This window comes from Siniperca chuatsi, linkage group LG11 (assembly GCF_020085105.1).
Source record: "Siniperca chuatsi isolate FFG_IHB_CAS linkage group LG11, ASM2008510v1, whole genome shotgun sequence".
NCBI classification, from domain to species: domain Eukaryota; kingdom Metazoa; phylum Chordata; class Actinopteri; order Centrarchiformes; family Sinipercidae; genus Siniperca; species Siniperca chuatsi.
Genome location: NC_058052.1, coordinates 27,034,040 through 27,058,381, shown reverse-complemented (window position 1 = coordinate 27,058,381; position 24,342 = coordinate 27,034,040). Strand labels below are relative to the sequence as shown.

The following is a 24,342-nucleotide window of genomic DNA, read 5'->3' as shown; positions in this document are numbered from 1 at the left end:
AACAAATGTGCAAAACCTGTTTCACATGTAAAAATGGATCCACAAATGCGTAAATATCACTACTACACAAATATCACACACTATTAACATTTGTAAAACCTGTATCATTTTTATCAGTGTGTTTCTGTGAGTGTGTGGACTCACGATGCGTGGTTTGAATGGTGGCCTGATCTTCCTCTGCTCCAGCAGCGTCCAGTCGATCTCTCTGAAGAATGGATGGAGCTTAATGGCTTCCTCCAGACCCTGAGCCACCACACAGCCCAGACGCTTGTTAGGACTCTTAGTCATGAACTGAGAAGTGACAGAAAAAATGAAAGAAATGGAGAGAGAGAGAGAGAGAGAGAGAGAGAGAGAGAGAAAAGGAGAGACAGAGGAACTGATTTTTGACTGAAAGGTATCTCATGATATATCTATGTGTCCTTTGTAGAGGACGTCAGGCTTTTCTGCCTATTTTACCGGTCACAACAGCAGACAGCTCATACACTGAGGAAGAGAAAATTTCACACAATCACCAAGAGACAAAAAATAGATCCAATGACAAGCGTTCACAGGCTGTTTAGCAGGAACATTTGTTGCATCTGAAGCTGCGTTTCCACTGCAGAAACTTTCCCCAGGGACTAGGAACCTTTGGAGGAACTCAGTGTGTTTCCACCGCAAGGACTAGGGACAATTCAGTTCAGGGGACATTACTTACTTACTTACTTACTTACTTACTTACTTACGCAAACCAGTTTGTTTTTTGTTCATTGTGCTTCAACACATCAACATCGAGGTACAGAAGAAAGCATACGACAGATGGACTTACCTTTCAACATCTTTAGTAACTAAAGTTATAAATTACTAAAACTCAAAGATTAAATTTAGATCTATGAAAGTTTAACTGGGAGATTCCTACTCCTGAAACTGACATGATGTGATCAGCGAGATTGTTTCATCAGAGAAGTTGTAGAAAAGGTTTCAATCGTAGTCATCTGGACACTGTTTTCAGAATCACGACGTTTCGGCTCCCATCCGGAAGTCATTCTCAATTGACACATTCATATTTGAGAATGACTTCCGGATGGGAGCCGAAACGTCGTGATTCTGAAAACAGTGTCCAGATGACTACGATTGAAACCTTTTCTACGATGGAACATTCCTGGATGAATGAGGGACTACACCATTTCATCAGAGAAGATTCACCACTCTGTTGTTCTTGTTGAACTACAAAAACACACCAAACCATCCAAACCACACAGGTCCTGACAAAGCTTCAGGCTGTGTTCTGGTTTGGGTTTTGATATTTTGTGGCTTCAACCATGCATCTCATTTGCTGCAAGTAGATATGCAACGCTAACGAGCTAACAGTCATTATGGATGAGATAAGGCTAAAATATAGCTTTGGGGCTCAGGTTGGGTTCAGGTCTCAAATTTGGCAGTACCAGTCAGGTTCAGTCTTCAAAACACAGGTACGGGCCAAGTTCGGGTCTCAGTTTTAGGCCGATGCAGAACTCTACAGACGCTGTCTTGCAGCGAGAGCAGTGATCAGACAACAACCAAGAGTTACGTATGAAATGGCAACATTTGTCATTTTAGTGGAAGCTACAGTCTTGAATGTTTTTGTACATTTCTATTTGCTAACAAACAAGCACAAGGAAAGATAAAAAGTTCAATTTCCTACTTTCACTAGACTTTAGATTATGTAAAACAAATGGAGATTCTGGGCCTCAGAAATATACACTCCTCATAAACACCCAATTAACATTATATACATTAGTTCAGAATTATCTCTGGCTGTATGAAAACAATGGAGCCACTATAAAATGCCTCCTTCACCTTATATTTTCTTCAGGGTTTTTTAATAAATACTTGAAAACTAGATGAGTGGTGAATGGGCTGCTCAGCCATTAGACTGAGCTGAGAGAGTTTATCATGTGACCTGAAGTCCTTCAGCTGGATAACATGTCTAGTCAGAGCCCAGAGTGCTGGTCAAGTGACTGGTCAGAGTCCAAGACATTGTCCAACATAAACACACACACTTTCCCACAAGGCTTTGCAGTCAAACTGCATTAACAGCCAAGGTAAACGCAAGGCTTGTGATGGAAAAACTGGATGAACAAATAAACGAACAGACAAGTGGCATTACACACACACACACACACCACACACACACAACCAATAACAAACACAGAAAAAAAGTAATGGAAGCAAACACAGAACATTGGACAATTCCCTGTCCAATGTTCTTCCGGTGGAGGATCAGGAAACACAGACCAACATATGACTCCAAGAAAAAAGCTGCATCCTCATTCGCATGTACAGTGAGAAAGAGACAAACACAAAACTAATAGAAAGACAGAGTGGATGGAACAAAGAGACAAAGAGAGAAAAAGAAACAAAAGCAAAGAAACACGAGGACTGATACATAAATGGAAAGACATCAACTGGTTAGAAGCCTCGTGGATCCCTATTTTGGATCTGTAATAGCCCATTAGGGCTGGATATCATTTGAATTATTCATAATGTGCAAGTTTCAATGCTCATAATAAAACTACTTTTTATATTTTTAGAAAAAACAAGGAAAAAGCAAAGAAAAACAAAGGAAAAACAACACAACTAGGACTTTATGTGTGGTCTAGGTAAAATGAAGCTCAGGAAGATTGTGCTAAAGGGAGGTTTACATTTTTGAGTGTGTTGTAGAGCTGATGCTGGGGATATCTGATAAGCCTGAGGAACAGTAGATGCAATAGAAAGAGGAATCAGCTCTAAAGATACTTCAGCAATTGGGTCCAAGAGTCTGGGTCTCTTTTAAGAGTTGCAATTAGTTTTTAAGAGGTCTGATGTTGAAGACTTTCAATGTTGAAGACTTTCAACATCAGATCATGTTCATGTTATCATGATGTGCAATTGTGGATTTTTGTCGTGAGGTTGTTCCACAAACTGTATCACAGTTAAACTGTAACCAGTTTCAGACTCAGTGTTCAGATGGACTCTTAGTTCACAACTGAGTGGATAAAGAAGTGGACTAAAAAGTGTTCATCATAAAAGTTTTTGTTATGAACAGTTCCTAAATTCAGACTTTAAAACTTGCTGTGTGAAAGCCTTAAGAGCAGTATGGAACTGTCAAAATTGATTAATAACTGTGGCATTTCTGCACTGACATCTACAATATACGCTCATTTTTGTTGACACTGCCTCACACCTCCCGCTAACTGACCGCTTTAAGAATGGACACAGCCTCCTTGCTGAGCCAGACGGGGTAGAGGACGTCGTCATGGAGGATGGACTCAAACAGGTCATCTTCATTATCGGCTTCGAATGGTGGCTGGCCTGCCATCATCTCATACATCAGCACCCCCAGAGCCCACCAGTCCACTGACGGCCCATAATCCAGCTCTTGAAGGATCTAATCACGCATAAGAAGAAGACACTTACAAACAGGTAGTCAGAGTCAAACACCATAGTCAAAAATTACACCTACAGTGCATATTAATAAACAGCCAAGAGGCCCGAGCATACATAAAATGATTTGAGTGAAATTTAATTTGAGCAAGGTTATGTTATTTGGGGGACTGAATTTAAGTATTTTTGTTATTGATTCAAAGTTCTGTGGCATCAAGCACTTTGCACCAAAAGGATAACATTTTCTTCTTTCAACTCAAACTCTAACAACGAAAATTAGTTGTAGTAGTAGAGTATCATCAGTGAACAGTCGAACATGGACCTTGTCTTTACAAATAAAACATATGTATCCTGTGGTCATGTGGGTTCGTGGGTGTGGATGTGTGTGTGTCTGAGGTCACCTCGGGTGCGATGTAATCTGGCGTCCCACAGAAGGTGGTGGTGGTGACTCCATTGAGGATTCCCTCCTTGCACATCCCGAAGTCTGCCAGCTTACAGTGACCCTCCGCGTCCAACAGTATGTTGTCCAGCTTCAAGTCTCTGCAGAGCAGGAAGGTTGTACAGGTGAAAGGAAGGATTATCAAGGGAAATTTGATAAAATACACTATGTACACTGGAAGAAATTGCATTATCAATAAGTAATTAGACATTGTCATATTTCACACAAATAAACACACACACAAAGGATTTCACCTGAGTAGTTCATATTTTGAAATAGATTTGGAATACAAGCATAGGCTTCTTGAGCTATTCAATTTAAATGTTTCAGTTTATTTTAATGACATCTCTTGTGTAATGAATACTTCTCATAAATAACTAAATATTTTAGAGAAATGTTTTCACAGCCCCACAGTTTTTTTTTTTTTTTTTTTTTTAATATTTTAATATGTAGTGAACCTGTCTCTAAGGAGGGGAGAAATATACAGGAGGAGGATGGGAAGGGGAACAGACCTGAGAAAACACAGAAAATTGAGGGTTGAATGGGAGCACGAGATGAAGGGAGGAGAGAAAGAGAGAGAGTAGTGTGAGAGATAAAAGCAGCAGTGTTGAGAGACGACAGGGTTGGTCATGAATGCAGCCGCTCTGGGCTTGATGGTTGATCGCTACAAAAATGTCAACATCTCCTCGATGTAGCCAATGCAACCATTCAGCCTGAGGTGTTTTCATAAATACAGCCACCCTGACAAGCCAGGGAGGAGATGGAGCATGTGTGTGCGTGTTTCTGAAGTCAAGAGCTTATGCAACTGTTCTGTTTTTGTAAGCCCCAAAAATAAAAAGGCAGCTCAACAATTCTGTGTGAGACCTGCTGTGATTTGCTGTTGAAATATTTGTTCTTTTCTGTCCCATCATGCCTTGCTCTGAGCTGCTGATTATGCACTACCATTATGCATAGTCCCTATGGGTGAGCATATTTTGTATTTTTTGCACCCTCAACCAAGTGAATTTCCTTTTTTGGACAAGTTATAGTAAATATGAACTTAAAACTTCAACTTGAGCTTAAACTTAAACTTGATCATATTTGCTTTGCAAATTATATTAAAATCTGAATTGTACCTGAATTTTGCCATTATTGATTCCTCTATCAAAATTTCAACTGTTTTTTTTTTTTTTTAAATAATAGAGAGTAATCAGAATTAGAATTTATGTAAATGGTTTGGCTCCAGGTTGTGTGAGAGACTGGAATGTTTTCACATGTAAGTCCTTAATGGAGATTCAGTGAAGTTTCCAAGACTTTGGAACAACCGTTTCAGAAACACTCACCAAATCAATTTCTACTTTTAAATCTGCTTATAAACACGTTTCTACTTGATTCATCTTCATACAATTTTATAATTGTTCAACTACATGTACATATAATTACTAAAATATGTAATTTACTCTCATGTTCAGTATTTGGTAGAACATGAACAGTTTGCTATAGGTATCTGGATTTCGTGCAAAGTTAAACCATAAATAATATGCTGATGTGCCGCAAGGAAAAATAACATGACGTGTCAGATGCAGTGGAGCTTGACAGCTGGCTTCCTACCAAGTTTTTACTTAATGGTTCAAGTTGGGGTCAGGCTATGGTGACAGAAAATACTGAACATTGTGAACAATACTGAATTTGAGTGTTTTTGTGCCCACAAAAGGCCAAACATTCCTCTAGAAGGCTGCACTTGACTCCAAATTTACTTAAGAAATGTGAAAGGGAGTATATACTGGATATATATATATATATATATATATATATATATATATATACACACACACATATATATATATATATTTACATATATATACATATACATACACATATATACACACATATATACATATATATGTAAATTGACACGTCAGCTTCCAGTAAAGTGTTTTCATTTATTCATTGATTGAAGTTTACTGCATATTTTCTTGCCAAGAAATCCAACTGCAATGTTTTTTTACTTCGGTTATGTTTGCTTAAGTATGTTTGGTTTTATTTATGTAAACTCTGCATAAAATCCAAAACTTTCATAACTCTTAGCTTCCCAAAACAATCACAGTTTTGTACTGTTGAGCAGCTGGGAACTGTGCCTTGCTAAAAGGCACACTGATGGTCTCATGTTGAGGCAGGAAAGAGCAGCACTTGTTCTGTATTTCCCCAGATGAAAAATTAAACTGGCGACCCCGTGGCTGCCCGTTTGCATATCTCACCTCCAGGCGACTCCCAGCACATTAAATCTGAATTGCACGCCTGCAGCAGGGCAGAAAAATAACCTATGAATTTAATTCATTTATGATTGAATTTAAATGGCTGTGGACGTTAATCTTTGTATTACACATCACCTCGCTGCAGGAAAATTCAATATTAAGTGGCTGCAGGTGTTCAGCAGCACTAATGGAATGATATTTATTTATGTGAAGATGTTTTGTAGGATGAAAAGTGTATAAACACAAACTAATAATCTACATTGCATAGCAGGACATTTTTATAATCTTTCATTTTTTGTGTTATATCCTTCACTAAGTTATTGCAAAATAATTGAATCAGTTTTCTTTATGCTTTGATTCTCTTCATAAAAAGTATTGCTAATATTTTATACGTTAGTCTTTTTATTTATTTGATTACTTGTTGTTACAGTGTTATGAATGTTAATGAATTAATGAAACAGAGTGCTCAATTTGGAATTAAAAACGGTTTCTGTGCTCTAAACAAACAAACTGTCTTGTTTATTAAGATGAATGACCAGTTAGGACTACAATTAAATTAGTTTTTCATTTCCAGGCACAATTCTCTTTGTATCTGAAAACAACACAAATTTCTAAAATATTTCCTATTTCATCAATTCATTGTATGGCTGGCTCATTTTGATGTTGCTGATGTTGTATTGGTCAAGCTTGATATTTAGTCTGAAAAATATTGTCATTCTTCAAAAACATAAATTAAAACCATTATGAATCATTAACCTGTGTCACTAATTTAGCTGAGATATGTGAGTTCAGGAGAGTGTAACTTACAATTTAGTACAGTAGTACCACCACTTACAATTATTTTAGAGTATGGACAGAAAATATCATGAACATGTTTTAGCATTTCAGAAAGACAATTAAAGAAAACTCATATTAGAAAATACATGCGTGCCTCTCTGGGCTTTTTTGGAAAACAGAGTAAGAATTTAAATATCTACAACTTCCAGTGAGAACTAACTGATTCAACATCTCCTGGTTTTAAAGCCTTTTAAGAGTCATATAGGTTGACAGCTGGTATAAGACTGGCAACCGGTCCACGGTGCGCCTTGCCTCTCACTCAAAGCATGTTTGAATACAAGTTCCATGCCTCTGCTTCCCTGAACTGGAAAAAGTGGTTTAACAAATTACAGTAAACATCCTACTGACCCCGGAAGAATACATACTGCCAGTGTCAAATAAGATGGTTTTAACAACTTTAAATCTACTTAAAGTGGAAATAAAAGGGGCATCTAGATATTAAGGCATTAGAAAAGTGGTTTATTGACTCCTATAGCAACTCTTGAGTCCTAATGAGGAATGTGAGGGACCAGCACAACTACATACAGGACCAATCAAAAACCAACATAAATGTCAGGGTATTATCACATTGGTGGTTAAGGGGGTTCGTGAACATCATGTTCAGTTGAAGAATCAGCTGATGAGCTGAGCTGTTGCTCTAGTGTTACTGGAAAATACAGACTGTTCATTTGTGGTTGACAGGGAGAAATGAATACAACTGATGCCTGGTTTAGTCAATCTGTCAATTAGACAGATCAAACATCACCTCTCCATGTGAGAAAAGCTGAAAGTTGAGTCATTTTACTTGCCAGAGGCTCCAGGGATGGGATTTTGTGGGAATTGTCTGATACTGGCTGCAGCTGATTTTATCCAGCCGATAGTCAACATGTTCCTACAATACAGCCAGGGAAATCACCTTCATATGTGTTTTTTTTTCAGAAAAGCTTTAATATCGCTTAAGAAATCCTGTCAATAAACAGAAGCTGCACTGTCAGCAGCTCTGTTTGGAGTTCTCACACACACACACACACACACATATATATAAGGCAATCAGGCTCAATTGAGAGCATTTCCTGTGTTTCATGTTAATCTTGAGTGATTTTTCCATTACGTCCTCAGCAGCAACCCCTTTGCCCTGTGACAGCTAACCCCTCTATCTATCAACTCTCTTACCCCCTCATCCTTCCCTCCATCCCCTCTTCTTTGTGACTACATGTTCCAAACACACACACACACACACACACACACACACACACACACACTGGTATATTTATCTGTGTGGAATCACAGCATGAGAGGCAACCAGGGTGGGAGGATATAAATATTGATACACTGGAGGATAAAATTAAAATTAGGTATGAACCTACTTTTGTTCATGTCCGTAACGTGTGGATTTCACAAGGTGTCAGGTGTCTAATAAAAAAACCCTCATCATCCAGCTACATGCCTCCAGCTCATCTGGCCTTGGGTCTACATCTTTATTTAAAACAAATCATCAAGCAATATGATGAGTGCTAATGCTATAAAACTTATAAGACAAAAATCTATTTTACAGCCTGGGTTTTATCTGAATAGTTCTGGTCATTATTTCAATCTGATACAATAACATTTTACTCAACAAATTCAATGCTGAGATGTGGAGTTGCAATGGCATTGTTTCAATAGGGCAACAACACATGTAGTCAGAGAATCACACAGGTTGCAGACAAACACCCAAAATAAGACCAAGATTGTACAGAAACAAAGAATCAGCATAATTAAAACAACTTTTTAGTAAAACAACATAATATAGACTTGTGAGGGACTTGTGTTAAGTCAACATTAAATACAGATGCATTGGCTGTGAAAAATTTCACTATACTTAGTATCTACAGTATATTCTTAGTATTTCCGTCAGCACCACAGCACTGAGACAGCCTTCTCAAAGTCACTAATGACCTTTTAATGAATGCTGGCGCAGGCATGTGCTCAATTCTTGTGCTGCTGGACTTAATTGCTGCCTTTGACACAATTGATCAAGGCATTCTTTTAAATAGACTGAGGCACTGGGTGGTCATATCTGACACTGCACTAGACTGGTTATCATCATATTTGTCCAATCTGGCACTGTGTCACCATTAATGCCACCAACTTCATGTTATCCTTCTCCCATATCAACTATGGTGTACCTCAAGGTTCAATTCTGGGACCAATACTGTTCTCCTTATACATGCTTCCCTTGGGTGATGCAATCCGCAGACATGGAATTTCTTTTCATTGTTATGCGGATGATACACAGTTGTGCCTCCCTGTCAAGCCCACTGACCTTAGTACACTGAGTTCTCTGCAGGACTGCCTGTCTGACATAAAAAACTGGATGTCAATACATTTTCTTCAGCTCAACTCAAATAAAACTAACATCCTTGTTATTGGGCCCCCATATATCACAAAACAAATACTGCCATCTACTGGCTACCTGTCACAACATTGTTGCCTTGATAGCAATTTATGTTTTGAGCAACATATCACTAAGCTTGTCCAATCAGTCTGTTCACTTGTCTTAATCAAAAAACTTTGAAACGACTGTAGACTGTACAGAACTCAGCTGCTCTGCTTTAACCAGGACCAAGACGTACGATCACATCACACCTGTTTTAGCCTCTTTACATTGGCTCCCTGTTTGTTTTAGGATTGATTTTAAGATCTTATTGATTACTTTTAAGGCTCTTCATGGCCTGGCTCCAGACTATATTTAAGACCTTTTAATCCCTTATGAACCTTCACGTAGTTTGAGATCTTCGGGCAGGGGTCTTCTGTCTCTTCCTGAGTCCAGGATGAAAACTAAGGGGGACAGAGCTTTTGCCATCAGGGCCCCAAGGCTCTGGAACAACTTGCCCGAAGAAATTAGGTTGACTGCATAAGTGTCTTCTTTTAAGTCTCTTCTCAAAACGCATTTTTATCGGAAAGCAGATCCTGATTTTAACTGAACTAGCTGTTTATTTTATTGTTATGTATTTTATCATTCACTGTAGTATTTTATTTCTCTCTCTGTGAAACACTTTGTACTTTGTTTCGATAAGTGCTTTATAAATAAAGTTTTATTATTATTGTTATTTACACATGTACCAACTCAACGATGAAAGAAAGATGATGATGCGATGATGTTGTGGTAAAGTCTTGTAGACTCACTTGTGCGTTTGTGTGTGTTTATCCAGACATGAATCTGCCCTCCAACCAGTCTGAACCTGCTCTGTCAACAGTATCACATCCAAACATTACCTTCTATTTGGTTTCATAGACTTCAGTAAAGTTGAACAAGAAGGGAAAGAGAAGAAGATGTGCTACTGTCTAAAAATGTTTCTTCTTTTTCTTTTTGGAATGGGGAGTTATTAATGGTTAGTAAGGGAGCATTGACGAGGGCTGATGGGAGAAAAGACGAGCACTAGAGGAGTGATGGAGGAGGGAGGGGTGGCGAGGAGAGGGAGGGGAGAGGAAGAGAGTCGGGACATAATGTTCCCAAAACACTTGTTGTTCATCTTCCTCTGGTCAACAAAGTGGGTCAGGGACAGAGAGAGACAGAGAGAGACAGAGAGAGAGAGAGAGAGAGAGAGAGAGAGAGAGAGAGAGAGAGAGAGAGGATCAGGTATTTCAGTCAACCCAGTCATCATGAATTAACATGCAATGTGTGTGTGTGTGTGTGTGTGTGTGTGTGTGTGTGTGTGTGTTGTCTCCGCCAACCCCTGAGTAATATTCATTATCAAAACAGCACGATGAGAAAACAATGTTGAAAGACTGAATCATTAATCTTAATGTTTGTGAATGCCAATTGGAGAGGTGAGCAGGAATGTTTTAAAGGTCACAAGACCTTTAAAAAGTACTCTAGTATGGTTCATTTCAAAATACGTGACATAAACTCAAAATGACTATTTAGAATGAAAAACTATGAGCTGGTGCAGTTTTCTTTCCGCAAATAACGTCATATTCAGATAATTTATCTTTTACATGGTAGTCATTGCTTTTAAGGTTGGTGTGTACATACAGTGGTGTGAAAAAGTGTTTGGTCTGGTCAAAGTGGACTTTAACTAGGCCACTCCAAAGTCTTTATTTTGTTATTCTTCAGCCAGGGGCACACACTTTTTCACACCACTGTACAGAGCAGAGAAAATACAAACTGTACTCTGACGTCCTGCTAAATAAAGGCCAATTAATAATGAAGTTAATTAGAATCATTTTTAGATAATATTCTTTAAAGTGACACTTCACCCAAAATCTGTCTAAACATGGAAATTTGATGTTCATGTGATCACATTGTGTTTATATATAACCGCAAAACGCTAGATTGCTCTCAGGCTAACGGCCCTCTTCAGACTGATGACTCCCCCCTCCACCGCCTGTAACCTCTGCTATGTGCCTGACTGCTGACCAGGTGAGAGGACAGCTGATGAAACGCCACTCAACCAAGGCTGCAGGCCCCGATGGCGTTTTCCCGGGGTGCTAAAAGCCTGTGCCCCCCAGCTATGTGGAGTCCTTCAACATTTCTTCAACCTGAGCCTTCAAAGGGTCCCTGTTCTGTGGAAGACATCTTGCCTCGTTCCTGTGTCGCGTCCCAGTGGCTCCAAGTACTACAGACTGGTGGCACTGACCTCCCACATAATGAAGACCCTGGAGAGACTGGTGCTGGAACAGCTGTAGCCCATGGTCAGACCCCTCCTGGACCCCTTTCAGTTCGCCTACCAGCCCCGGCTGGGAGTTGAGGATGCTATCATCTTCCTGCTGAACCGCATCCACACCCACCTGGACAAGCTGGCAAGCACGTTGAGGATCATGTTTTTTGACTTCTCCAGTGCTTTCAACACCATCTGGCCAGCCCTGCTGGGTGAGAAGCTGGCAGCGATGCAGGTGGATGCCCCCTTGTGTCCTGGATTGTTGAGTACCTGACTGGCAGACCACAGAACTGTGTGTAGCGGATGCTAACAGACTCAACAAACTGATCCGTAAGGCCAGTGTCATTGTGGTGGTGGAGCTGGACTCTCTGTCGGTGGTGTCAGAGAGGAGAATGCTGGCCAAACTACACACCGTCTTGGACAGTGTCTCCCACCCGCTCCATGACGTGCTGGTCAAACAAAGGAGTACCTTCAGCGGAAGACTCATCCCCCCACAATGCACCACAGAGCGCCACAGGAAGTCATTCCTGCCTGTGGCCATCAAATTCTTAAACTCCTCCCTCTAAGTGTCAGTCTATATGACCCTAAGTCATTAAACTGGACATTGATCATTAACATCACTGCAATACTTGAAATAATTGTGCAATATTCTGTGTTAATACTGCTGTGCAATATACTCTGTTTTCAGATATTTATTTATTCATACTTCTATTACTGCTGTGCAATATCCACCGTCTCATAATGATAATAATAAGCTACACTTAACTTGACAGTACATGCACTATTACTTACTACTTGTATTATTACATTGTATTATTATACCGTACATACTTATCATCAACCGGTAAATCCACTTTGTACTTTACACTTATTTTAATGTTATACTTATATCCACTTTGTACTTAATTTATCTTACCTGTATTATAGTGTATTATATTCCGATTTGCTTAGAACTTCTATTCCTGTGTGCATTGACGTGATAGTGAGCTGCTGTAACAAAAGAGTTTCCCCATCGGGGATCAATAAAGTATTTCTGATTCTGATAAGTCACGTAGAAACAGATGGGAAAAAAAGTAAAAAAAAAATCTCTATATTCTGTCATAAAGAGTACGGTCTAGACAAGTGCAATGAGATAACTTCTGTTATGAACTGGTGCTATATAAATAAAATTGAATTGAATTGAATGTTCTGGATTATTATTTCACCAAAATCTAAATATCTAAATGATGCTTTAGATACCAAAAATCTGAGAAATACAAAAATCGAAATCATGATGATGACGATGCAGAGTAATATTTCTTAAGGTTTCTTGCAAGTAACAGCTGAATATACAGCTTCCATCCAGAAGAGTTTAAGAGCATCAAAAAGTTGCAAATATGACTATATTATGGTGTAGAGATTTTTTTTAAGCTTCTATGGATTTCTTTCTATTGAAAATTAATCATCATTGGAACTTATTGTAAGTGGCATGAATCCATGCAGACCCAGACCCCTGTTTTCTAGTAGTAATTGTACCTCTAGTACTTCTAGAAAACACAGGAATAGAGGTATTTCTGGTAATAAGACACTTTTTACAGTCACCTTTTACATTTCAAGTCTGAATGAGGTGAGTGTTTGACTCAGAGACAGACTTTGGGTGGAGTATGAGCTTTTGGCTTTTACCTTGATGATTGATTTGAATTAAATTGTGCCAACCCAAAGAAACACATACACACTTTCACACAGTTGAAATTTCATTAATGAAACCATTGTAACAGAAAGTGTGTGAAACAATGAGTCCTGGTCCAGTGGGCACCAGCAGGACTGGACATTTGCTGCTCTGAGATCATGTTGCCAAAACAACTAAGTAACAAGACAGGATGGTGAAAAAACTGTACATTCATATTTCACATCCTCTGTTTATAAACAAGTTATGTAAGCTTTTAGGGATTTTATCCTGTGTCATGCTTCAATTGTATGCAATATCTTGTGTTTCATGCAATTTATAGTGTGTTTTAAGCATTCTATACCATTTTACTTTATTCAATCCCCCTCCACACACACATATTCATATCTTATCTTGGATCTGTGCTCTTTGTTTTGGATATGAGTGCTTTATATTTGATGTATTGTGTACAGTTTTGTTAATGTCTTATGACATTAACAATCAAACAATTTATTACACTGCACATGGTTAACATCTTAGCAACCAACAGGTACAATAAGATTTTTTCTGTTGTATTCCTCGAGCTGATTCAGTACCACATTATTGTCCTGCTTTACTGGCATTTTTGTACCTGCGACCCTTCTTTTGTAAAATAAAAATAAATAAAATCGTAGTCACAAAAAGTAACACTAGACTGCAGTCTGTCTTTCTAATAATCTAATCAGCAAACGCTTTTTAATCTTTGAACTTAGCAGCTAATTTTCACATGGACATTTCTGTATTTGTGTTTTTCTCTGTGCTCTTCTCACTGATTTGAAGTGAGAGGGGACGTCATGTTTGTCCATGCACCACGTTTTACAGTCCTAACAATGCTTGTTTTTTAAGTGTTGTTTTTTTCTTAATTCAAGTTGATCATTGCTTATTTAGTTAAATTTTACAAATGTAATGGATTGTAATTCTTAACATTTGAGGCTCTTTAAACGGTTGTATTTACTTAAAGTCAAAGAGAAATTGCAAAACATTGGAAATTGGTTTCTTTCCCACCAGCTGGATTAAACGGTATAAACAGTTCTCCTGAAGACAAGACACTCAGTTTGACAGTCTTTGATTAGTGTTGGGCAAGTTGTTATTGTTTTGTTTTTGAGTCAGCTGATGTTGGTCATATTTCACCCTGTCTGAAGGCCGAAACAAACCAAAAAACAAACCTGTTCAATATTCTGATCATATAACACAAAATTAGACTTTATTAAACCCTCTGGGGAAAATAGGTTTTAGAAACAAGGAAAATATATTCACATTAAGTGTGTATGTTTCCAGTTTCAACTGTTGTGCCAGTTTCAACTGTTGTGTAACAATACAGAACCAGTTTTCAGTTTTCTTATTTTATATATTTAACAGATTCATTTCCATCATTATTTCTGCCTCTCTCACTTTCAGTTCACTCCCCGTGTTGGCACTGTATGAGGAAACTGAAGCACCCTTGGGAACGCCACCAAAGACCTGCATTATTTTTTAGGAATATAAAACGGAAAATACATAAAAATAAAAGTGATTGATTAAATGAAGAATATGTGTGAAAAAGTCACGTTCAACTGACCTTTAATTTCTGAACACATAACAATACACTATTCATGTTGGATGCCCTGTTTCCCCATTATGGGGATACTGTGTCTGTGTGTGTTTGTGTGTGAGGATTTCATGCCATCATTTTGTATATTCATGACTTTTAAGGGCAGGTACACGGACAATGAACAGCCACCGCAGTAAACACACACATAAACCTACATGTTGCAGCGAGCACTGAGATAAATGGGACCAAAACAACCACATCTCATGTCAATTCAGTATTTGTTATTGTAATATTTAATATATCATTTCAACAAAGGCATGTTTTCTTTTGGTTGAACAAACATGTCTTGTTGTGGAGCAACATAGATGTCATCCAATAATTAAAGTTTTATTCATTGTAAGTCAATAGAAAATGGACCCAGTGATTTATTTTAAATAGACAGAATCTCAAATTGCTTCAAAAACCTGAGACATGTATTCTTATTTATTTATGACGAAATTATTTGGTAAATTATTACTCTGTAAGCACGCAAATCAAACATGTCCATTCATAAAATAATTTATACATAACTACAGTTATTGAAGTGCAAGAATTATCAGCATTTCTCATGACTTTTAGTTTGATGAGATGAAGCAGAAATCTTTATATAATTATAATGTCAGCAGTGTTCAGGTTGTAAAGTTCAGACCTTAAAGATATGAGGTAACAATTGTATGGCCAATCTGACACTGTGTGGAAAAGGAGAAAAACTACTTTAGTACACTTTTGTTTACTTTAGGAGGGTAATGACGCTTCGGTTTTTCTGTTATATACAGATTTCGATCTTAAGAGAGTGAACCATTTTAGAAAAGTGAGGACATTTTTGGAAAGCGGGGACATTTTGTTTGGTGTTGGTCTGTCGGTCCAAAACTTTGGTCCAGACTGAAATATCTCAACAGCTAGAAGCTAGGATTGGCATGAAATTTTGTACAGACAATCACGGTCCCCTGAGGATGAATCCTGCTGATTTTGGTGATTCTCTGACATTCTCTGAACGCAGCATTGGCCAGTCTGACCTGTGACCCGGATGTCACCAGGTCAATAAAAACGTCAGCGATCATTTGTTCTTTCTCCTGGAATCCTTCACTGCAGCAGACAGCCGTGGCTATCTCCCTCTCAGTGTGGCGTGCTCACCAGCAGACACCCACCTGAACGCTTTCCTCCTGGCTTCGCATCCAGCAGCGTGTAATCTGCTTAGAGAAGAAACACGCAGCAGAAACAAAGTCTTTGATATTACTGCAGTGACACGAGAACCTGCTACATCTCTGCAACAATGTTTAGTGCCAACGGCACAAAACCTGCCGGCTAACTTCACATGCTAACAGGAGCATGAAGTTAACGCCGAGCTGTTAACTCTGTAAGGACAACCACAGGTGGAGCGACCGGCTTCCTCCAATTTCTGCAAGCGGACACTGCACAGCAAAAGACACTTCCACAGCGGAACCACAATTCTTCCCAGCTTGGCTCGTCTACAAAAGACTGACTGCCAGCTAACAGCACCACCAAAGCCACCTCTCTTTCCCTTCCACAGACGGGTAACGTAACAACTGGGTATAGCATAGAGTAATAGTGTATATAGCTAAGAACAGGACTGTTTAGTTAATGATGTACATGTACTGATGTGTTTTTCTGAGATTTTGTTGTTGTGCCGTGTTTATCTGTTTTTTGGTTAATTTGGTAGCCACATGCTAAGTTGATGTTAGTTATGTTATGCTCCACACAGACAGTCTTTGCATGCTAACTAACTCCTTTTAACTTGGCACCGTTATCCTAAACAGACCACACACATACACCTCTAATTTGACTTAAACACAACCACACACACGGCGGAGAATAACTTTAAAGCTCCCGCTTCACATGTTCCTTTGTTTCTGACCACGTGGGTTTATGCTAGTGCACGCAAGACATACGGAAGCAGAACGAAGAAACATACACACATTCCTTTTGGCTTGCACCCGGACCTGTGCACGCACGCACACACGCGTGCACACACACACACACACACCGTTTGTTCTGTTTAGAGTTAGGCTTCTAGGAAAGCAGTGTGTGACCACATTAACGAAGCAGATATTCCTTACTATGGAATCTCCAATATCAGAGTAGTTGGGGGGATGAGAGGAGGCAGAGTCGATGATCGTGGAGACCACCAAGTTCCATCAGCTGTCCCTGGGATAGTTGTGACCGGGGACTGCTGCGGCGAGGGGGCGGCGTCCTTCTTAGCAGAGGTGTTCGCTGCTGTCTCAGGACGAATGAGACCCCCAGAGCTTCTCCTGATCACGGCCTCTTTCAGTAACTTGTGGCGAGAGGAGGAGGAAGACTTGACCTCTGGAAAAAGGGAGCGTCCCTCCAGTGGAGGAAAGTCCTGCGTATTCAGGATGTCAAACCTGTTGGCCATCGGGAGATCCCGATTTGAAGGTGGAGGAGGCAGGCGCTTTGCACCACGTCTGTCCTTACAGGCTACAGTGCTCCAGTGCTCCGGTTGACGTGGAGGAGTTGAACTCACCGGAGCCTTCTCACCACCCCCGCTGACGAGTGACCGTGCATCCACTGGGGCTCGGCAAGGAGTAGAAATGGCAATAGCTTTGGGCTTTGCACCCCTGGGGAGCCACGGATCTTTAGGCTTAGCTGAAATGGCTTCATGCTGCGGGGTGCCAGTGATGATGGATCCGAGCCACGAAAGAGTGGGACCATTGTCCAGTTCTGGAGTGGAGCAGTTAGGGGAGTGTGAAGGGATGGTCGCATTCCGGTTGCCGCAGCCAGAGGCAGCCAGAAAACAAACCTAGCTGAACTAGCAGCAGTTGAGGCAGTCTGGTAAACCACATCAAATTGACAGCCAGCTTAAAATCACTTAAGATACAGATCCATACGTCCGATGACTGAAAACTTTTACCAAGTTAAAACATATAGGTAAAACAATGGCCAGGAAAACAGTGTAGCGTAGAATCTTGGCTTAAAAACTCAAAAAGCTTCTGGCGGGTACATAAAAACGTGCAGTGCAAAGACTCAACTACCTCCTGGCTCCTCAAATGTGGAATGACTTGCCCACGGCAGTTACAAATCCGTCAACCTACTAACTATCAATGGTAATTCTGGTTATAGTTATTAATTTAATTATTAATCAATTATGAGTTCCAAATTGATAGTTTAGTGTATTTCTTTGGGAATCAATCAATTAATTGATCATTTCTCTTCTTTAAGAACAGTGGTGCCCCCGAGGACTTTATTCATTATTAAAGTTATTTATGATTATCTTTGAAAATTCCAATAGCCATAATTAAGTGATCACACCTACACAAGTGGGTGGCCCCCTTAACCATTGTAAATCCCAACATTAAATACCTGCAAATGCCATTCCCATCAGTCTCAAATATATTTTGTGTTTTGTACTAATTAGCAAATGACAGCTTGCTTAACTAAAATAGTGAACATGGTAAACATTATACCTGCTAAACATCAGCATGTTAGCATACCAAGATTAGCGTATGTTCAAAGTATAGCTGTGCCTAAGTACAGCCTCACAGAGCCGCGTGGCTGTAGACTGAAACTTGTATGTATGTTAAGAATGTAGATATTTTGTCTGGTCCTCACTTCTTCAAAGGGCAGTTTGAGGGTTAAGACTTGATTTCAGGGTTCAAGTGCTAGAATTACGTGTTTACAGTAGGTTAATCTTAAGGCCTACGGAATTAATTTTGTCAATGAGGGCCCTCAAAAGTATTAAAGTGTAAATGTGTGCATGTCTCTGTGTGCGGTAAAACAAACACACACATTTTGTGAAACAAAATCACACAAACACACACACAGCCTCAACAGTCCTGCTATCCTAACATGGCACACATGGTACTGCATGAACACATATATCACATACACACACACACACACACACACACACACATGTTACATGACAAGAGAATCTAAACACCAAATCAAACCTCAGATTCATAAAGAGAAAACACCGGAAAGAAGAACTGACTTTTCTTCCATCAATTATTTCTGGGAGTAAACAGCCTGAACCTGCACTGAGCCTCCATCCCACCATCACAATGGTGTTATGATTCGAGCAGCGTGTTGCTTTTGTCGGAACAGCTGTGTGTTTGCTATTGGTTGACAATGATATTATGACTGAGGAGTCCACACAGACAGATAATAGTACCTGAAGTAGAAGGAGAGTGAGATCATCTCGACCTGCAGACGAACACAGAGCACTTCCAGGGTCAACAACTTTGAGTTTCATAACTAAAGAAAATATTTCAGCTGAAAAGAATATTCAGCTGTTTTCATTATGATTGAACACAAGAACACTCCATGAACGCCCAACAACAAACATCACTTTGTGTTCAAATTAGCTATTCGTCTGTTAGTTAATCCCCTGAAGGATTTGAACCAACAACAGCTATACACTCACAAGCTGACCTCTCTAAGTTCAGCATAACAATGTTACTAACCACATCGACTGGATGAAGTGGTCATTTCGAAGATCCATCACATTCACACTGTTGCACAAAAAGGCAACAAACAATCTCTGCTGCATAGTAGATGATGGCCCCACACACCAGTATGCACACTGGTAGATCGGGTTTGACAGGGTGTCTCCCATTAGTCTGTTCACATGTATTTTCACAAATCATGTACCATTTGGTTTCAGGCCTGATCTCTTTTGACTGACCCAACACACAAATACGCCTTGATACGAGTGAGAAAATGACAGAAAGAGAGAGAGAAAGAGTGGGCGAGCATAAACATGTAACCAAACAGAAACTGAAAGGTTAGTTAGTTACTAAATAAAAAGAAACACACAAATGTCATTGTATGGCTGAATGCTGGAAGGTGGTGATGATGGACTGGTTAACTCATGTACTGATAATAAGTCTACAGCCATGCTAGCAGCTCTGTGAGGTTGCACAGAGGATCTTTGAGCTAAATGCCAATGTCAGCAAGCTAACATGCTTATATTGACAATGCTAACATTTTGTGTAGCAGGTAATGTTTACCAAAATCACTATTTTATTAATGTGTTAGCATGTTATCATTTTTTTAATCAGCATTAAATTCAAAGTACAGCTGAGGCTGAGGGAAATGACTTAAGTTTTTAAAATTTGATCAAAAACCAAACTATTGAACAATTTGAAATTTTGACCTGACGATGGCACTAGATGAAAAGTTGATGATCATTAAATTCATTATAATTCATCCTGCACCAAATTTTATGGCAATCCATTATATAGTTATTGAAAATCACAGCAGTGGCTAAGATGTATATTGTTGTTGGGGGCATGACAGGAAGTGATGAGAAAACATGCAGCAAAAACTGCACCATGTTCGAGGTTAGTAACACAAAAATAGTCTATATAGTTATGTAATTACTAATCTTTGTTTTTGGCCAAATCATTTGGCTTCCTTGCAGCCCGGTACCTGTCGGCCCAGGGGTTGGGAACCTTTGTACAAGACAACAAGACGGTTTGCTTTTTAAAGCATATTTCTAAGTTCGATTTTAGTGGTGTGTTTCTTTTAAATCAGTCAGCATGCAAATACGGTTTGTTTTTTCCACCTTGGTAGCTTAAATGCACAGAGGTCAGTAATGATCGTTTCTCACTCTTGACTTCACACCAACGTGAGGTCAATGCATCTGCTGCACAGATCAAAAGGCAGTTTAGTTTTTGTTGTGGTTAGAGAATTAATGACACAATGACTCAGCAGCCAACCAGTGCATCGAAATTGTCAAACCAACTGAAAAGCTGTCAGACAAGTTTAGGGTTGAGCAGTACAGCAACAAAGATTACAAATCATATGGTCAGTTATTCTGTGAAGCCTAACTACGCATGACTGACTGGAAAAACTAAGACACAGAAGTTAGGATAGACAGGAAAGGACACATTCTAAAACCACATTAAGTCTCAGAAAAGCAGAGAGGTGATCGTTGCTGGTCAAAACAACCACACGACCATTGATAGCTTCTTATTCAGGATGTGCAGAACATTTAATGTTGTGGAAGATATGTTTCTCAGCTGGATGATGTAGGCCAAATAAGAAGCACATTCATGCCCTATAGTATTTCAAAGGATAAGGATGACAAGATGAGTTCAAGTCCTGTGCAAATTCCTGAAAAACAGTTTACAATATTTCTCTTTATTTATGCTGGGAGTTTCAGTTAATGTTTATTTTATTTTTTCCAGGAATTCTCTTATATGCCCTGTAGTGGAGACGCATATCTCAGCTGGAAGCGCTAAATCAAATAAGCAGAATGTTCATGCTTCACAGTATATCAAACAATTACAGGAACAGAGTTTGAGTTAAAAACTTCTGCTTCAACTCAAATGTGCAAGGAACTAAAAGGTGCAGCAGAATAGTGTTACACCCACTTTAATGTGGTAACTCAGCATGAAAAGGAAAAATCCAAATCACATTAATAGAAATCTGGAAAAAATACAAAAATAAAGTAATCCATATAGGCCTGAATGCATATGCACTGTATGGTGACCTGTTTAAGGTCTGATGCTAACACTGTTAACATGGTTACCTGTATATGACTCCATGCCGGTGCAGGAACATCAGAGCAGACGTGACCTCAGCTGCGTAAAAACGAGATCGCGACTCATCAAACTTCCTCGAGCGTTGAATCTGAAACATCAGGTCGCCTCCGTTAACGTACTCCATCACAAAGAACAACCGATCCTGGAGAGAGAGAGGACGAGAGAGTCACCATCTTTGCATTTAATTGTAGTATTTAATTATACTGTAGTATTTGATATTACCAAATGTTTCATGACAGAGTTTTGCTCTAGTCACAACCAAAACTAATTTTTTTTACACTGTTTGCCTGTCAATATTTCAGAAGCAAAGACAAAAATGTTAAATAAATATAGACATACAATCCATGTTACTGTAAAACATAAGTCAGTCCTGTTTTGAAAATATAGGAGACATTTCAGTGAATTTGTAAAAGCAATTGTAACAATCACTTACCAACACTAGTTAAAAATCAAGGATGAAACAACTCCTCTGCCTGTACCATATTTACTTGAGTAATTATGCACAGTTTTTCCTTATGTCTATATTAAATATATGTAGCGTCCCTGTCTTTCTCAATGAAGTTTTTTTAATTTTAACTAGTGTTGGTAAGTGATTGTTTCTTAATTAATTGTTTACTTGATTAATTCATTATATTTCAAGTATATGTACAATTTTTTTACACATATATGTGTATGTATATGCATGGCACATCTTTAGGCACAGGTACTGTAAATTGTGATGGGCATTTTTCATTATTTAAAACATTTTCAAATCTTATTGATTAATTGCAAATTTAAATTCTAGCTGAAATGATCTTCACACGATCATCAGGTCTCCAATTTATCGTAATTTCTAAAACTGTATTTTACCAAAACCAAAGATTCCTGAGATCTTAAACATTTGTGGACATTTTGTACATGTAAAAAACACTATTGACACTCATGAATGAATATTTGAATACTTTTGAATACTAGTAAATATTCACTACAGCTAATTGAGACATATGAAGGCAAACTAAAGACTTTACAACGTAAAATACTTTGGATCTTATGTCTCACAGACTACCTTGTGACCAACATTGATTGTCTCCACTCCTATAGAACCCCTTCCTGTGACACACACACACTCAAAAAACACATACTATGCCGCACCCTCCGAGCTCTATTCTCTTGGTACTGAAAATGTCCCCCTTCCTGAATTCCAGCTCCCTTTCTTCATATAGGAAATGAGAGAGAGAGAGAGAGAGAGAGAGAGAGAGAGAGAGAGAGAGAGAGAGAGAGAGAGAGAGAGAGAGAGAGAGAGTTGGGGGTTGTGATATAAACAGCTCCGTATATAAGAAATCAGGAGCAGTCCCTCCGAGCCATTGTGTGAGCCCTCAGGCTTAATAAAAAATAAACTTCTTGTAGACATTTTGTATAGCCATCCCAGTCTCTGACATCGACTAGGTAAAATGTTTGGCCACTCCTCCATGCAGAAATTTCAAGTTTTCTTGCATGTACAGTACGTTTCAAATCTGGGCTTTGACTAGGCCATTCCATAAGCCTTCATTTCTTCTTTTTGAACCATTCCTTGGTGGATTTACTTGTTTGCTTTGGATCATTATCCTGTTGAAAGGTCCACCACTGGATCACATTCAACTTTTGGACAGATGGCTTTTAGCATCATACTGCCCTGTAATAGACAAACTAGCAATATTCTCCACTTTTAGATGATCTTCTGTACAGTGGAGTGATTGAGTCCAAATATTTTGGAGATCTTTTTGAACCCCTTCCCAGACTCATAGACATCTACAATCCTCTTTCTGAAGGCCTGAGAGAGCTATTTTGATCTAGGCATGATGATACCACACACTTCAATAACAAAGAGCAAACCAGACCCTGATCCGGTACACCTGATTCTAATTTTATGGATTTTAAGTTGTGATAAATGTAGGGGTACCCACTTACTTACGTAACAAATCTACATTTTTGTTTATTTAAATTGTATAAAGAACTACTCAATATCAATTTTATGTATCATTTGTTCCAGTATATCACCTTCAAATGTCTACATGTCCAAATATGTTCATGGGGTGTACTTACTTTTTCACATGACTGTACTGAATATGTATGTATATGTGTGTATGTGTGTCACACGGTGTCATGTGTTCACACATCTGATGCCTCAGTATGTTTACACCACATTCAAAACATACTATATACCTAGTTGGGAGGTGTATAGTATGTTTTGTAGACCTTCACAAAGACTGAACCTCAGATACAGGAAGTGTGGTAACATGGATGCTGTGTAGATGGAAAGTAACATTACTACATTTACTCAAGGACTTTTTAGTGGAGTATTCCTTTATGTACACATTTGAGGTATTGGGGTCACCTGCATAAAACATACACTTTTATTTTTGGTCAGATTTACAGTATAAAGTTGTGTGTATGCATGGTTCTGTTTTGTTCATGGTTCAATCATTGTGGTTCTCCAACAGCACCAGAGCAGCTCATCACATGTATGTGTAAACCATCATCAATCATCATTATTAAACCTCAGAAAGATGATCAAAGAATAATATTATAGTACAACAGTAATAGTTATAATATAATAGTATTTCCATTTTAGGAGACTCATTTTATGTTTACTCCACTGCATTTCCCTTACAGTCTGACAATCAGACAGAATTATTTGTCTCTATATAAATCACTTAACTAATCAGAGGTGTGGGCAGCGATTAAAAAGTCTGGAACTATGCTATTTGTCTCATAGCTGTACCTGTTGCAGTACTTTTGGAGATTCAGATTTTACATTTGACGTAAGAAAAAAATGGCAGTTGTTGTGGAAAAGTCTTCTTAGGAAACATGAAACAGTCTTGTTTCACTCCAGGGAATTTCTGGAAAGTTTCAGAGAACTTTGTCAGCCTGTAGAGGACATACGTATAATCCTTCAACTGATCTGAACGCAAAATGGGAGAAACAAGGTTTTTATCTTAACTCTCTTTTCCAAACCCACACTGCCTCTCCTATTCTTTCGTTCCTTTACCTGCCCTCTTCATCCCCTCCATCTATCTATCACATCCATTT

At 38.9% G+C, this 24,342-nt stretch overlaps 1 protein-coding gene across 1 annotated transcript in view; it reads right to left on the bottom strand.

The window, feature by feature from the left end:
- Nucleotides 1-24,342, bottom strand: part of LOC122884321 (protein kinase C epsilon type-like) — a 97,327-nt gene that overhangs the window by 2,554 nt on the left and 70,431 nt on the right. Inside the window, exons 12-15 of the mRNA XM_044214117.1 lie at nucleotides 21,282-21,436; nucleotides 3,783-3,921; nucleotides 3,197-3,385; nucleotides 145-291 (exon numbers count right to left, since the gene is read on the bottom strand). Of these exons, the coding sequence (XP_044070052.1) occupies nucleotides 145-291; nucleotides 3,197-3,385; nucleotides 3,783-3,921; nucleotides 21,282-21,436 (630 nt within the window). The remainder of the gene's footprint in view (nucleotides 1-144; nucleotides 292-3,196; nucleotides 3,386-3,782; nucleotides 3,922-21,281; nucleotides 21,437-24,342) is intronic.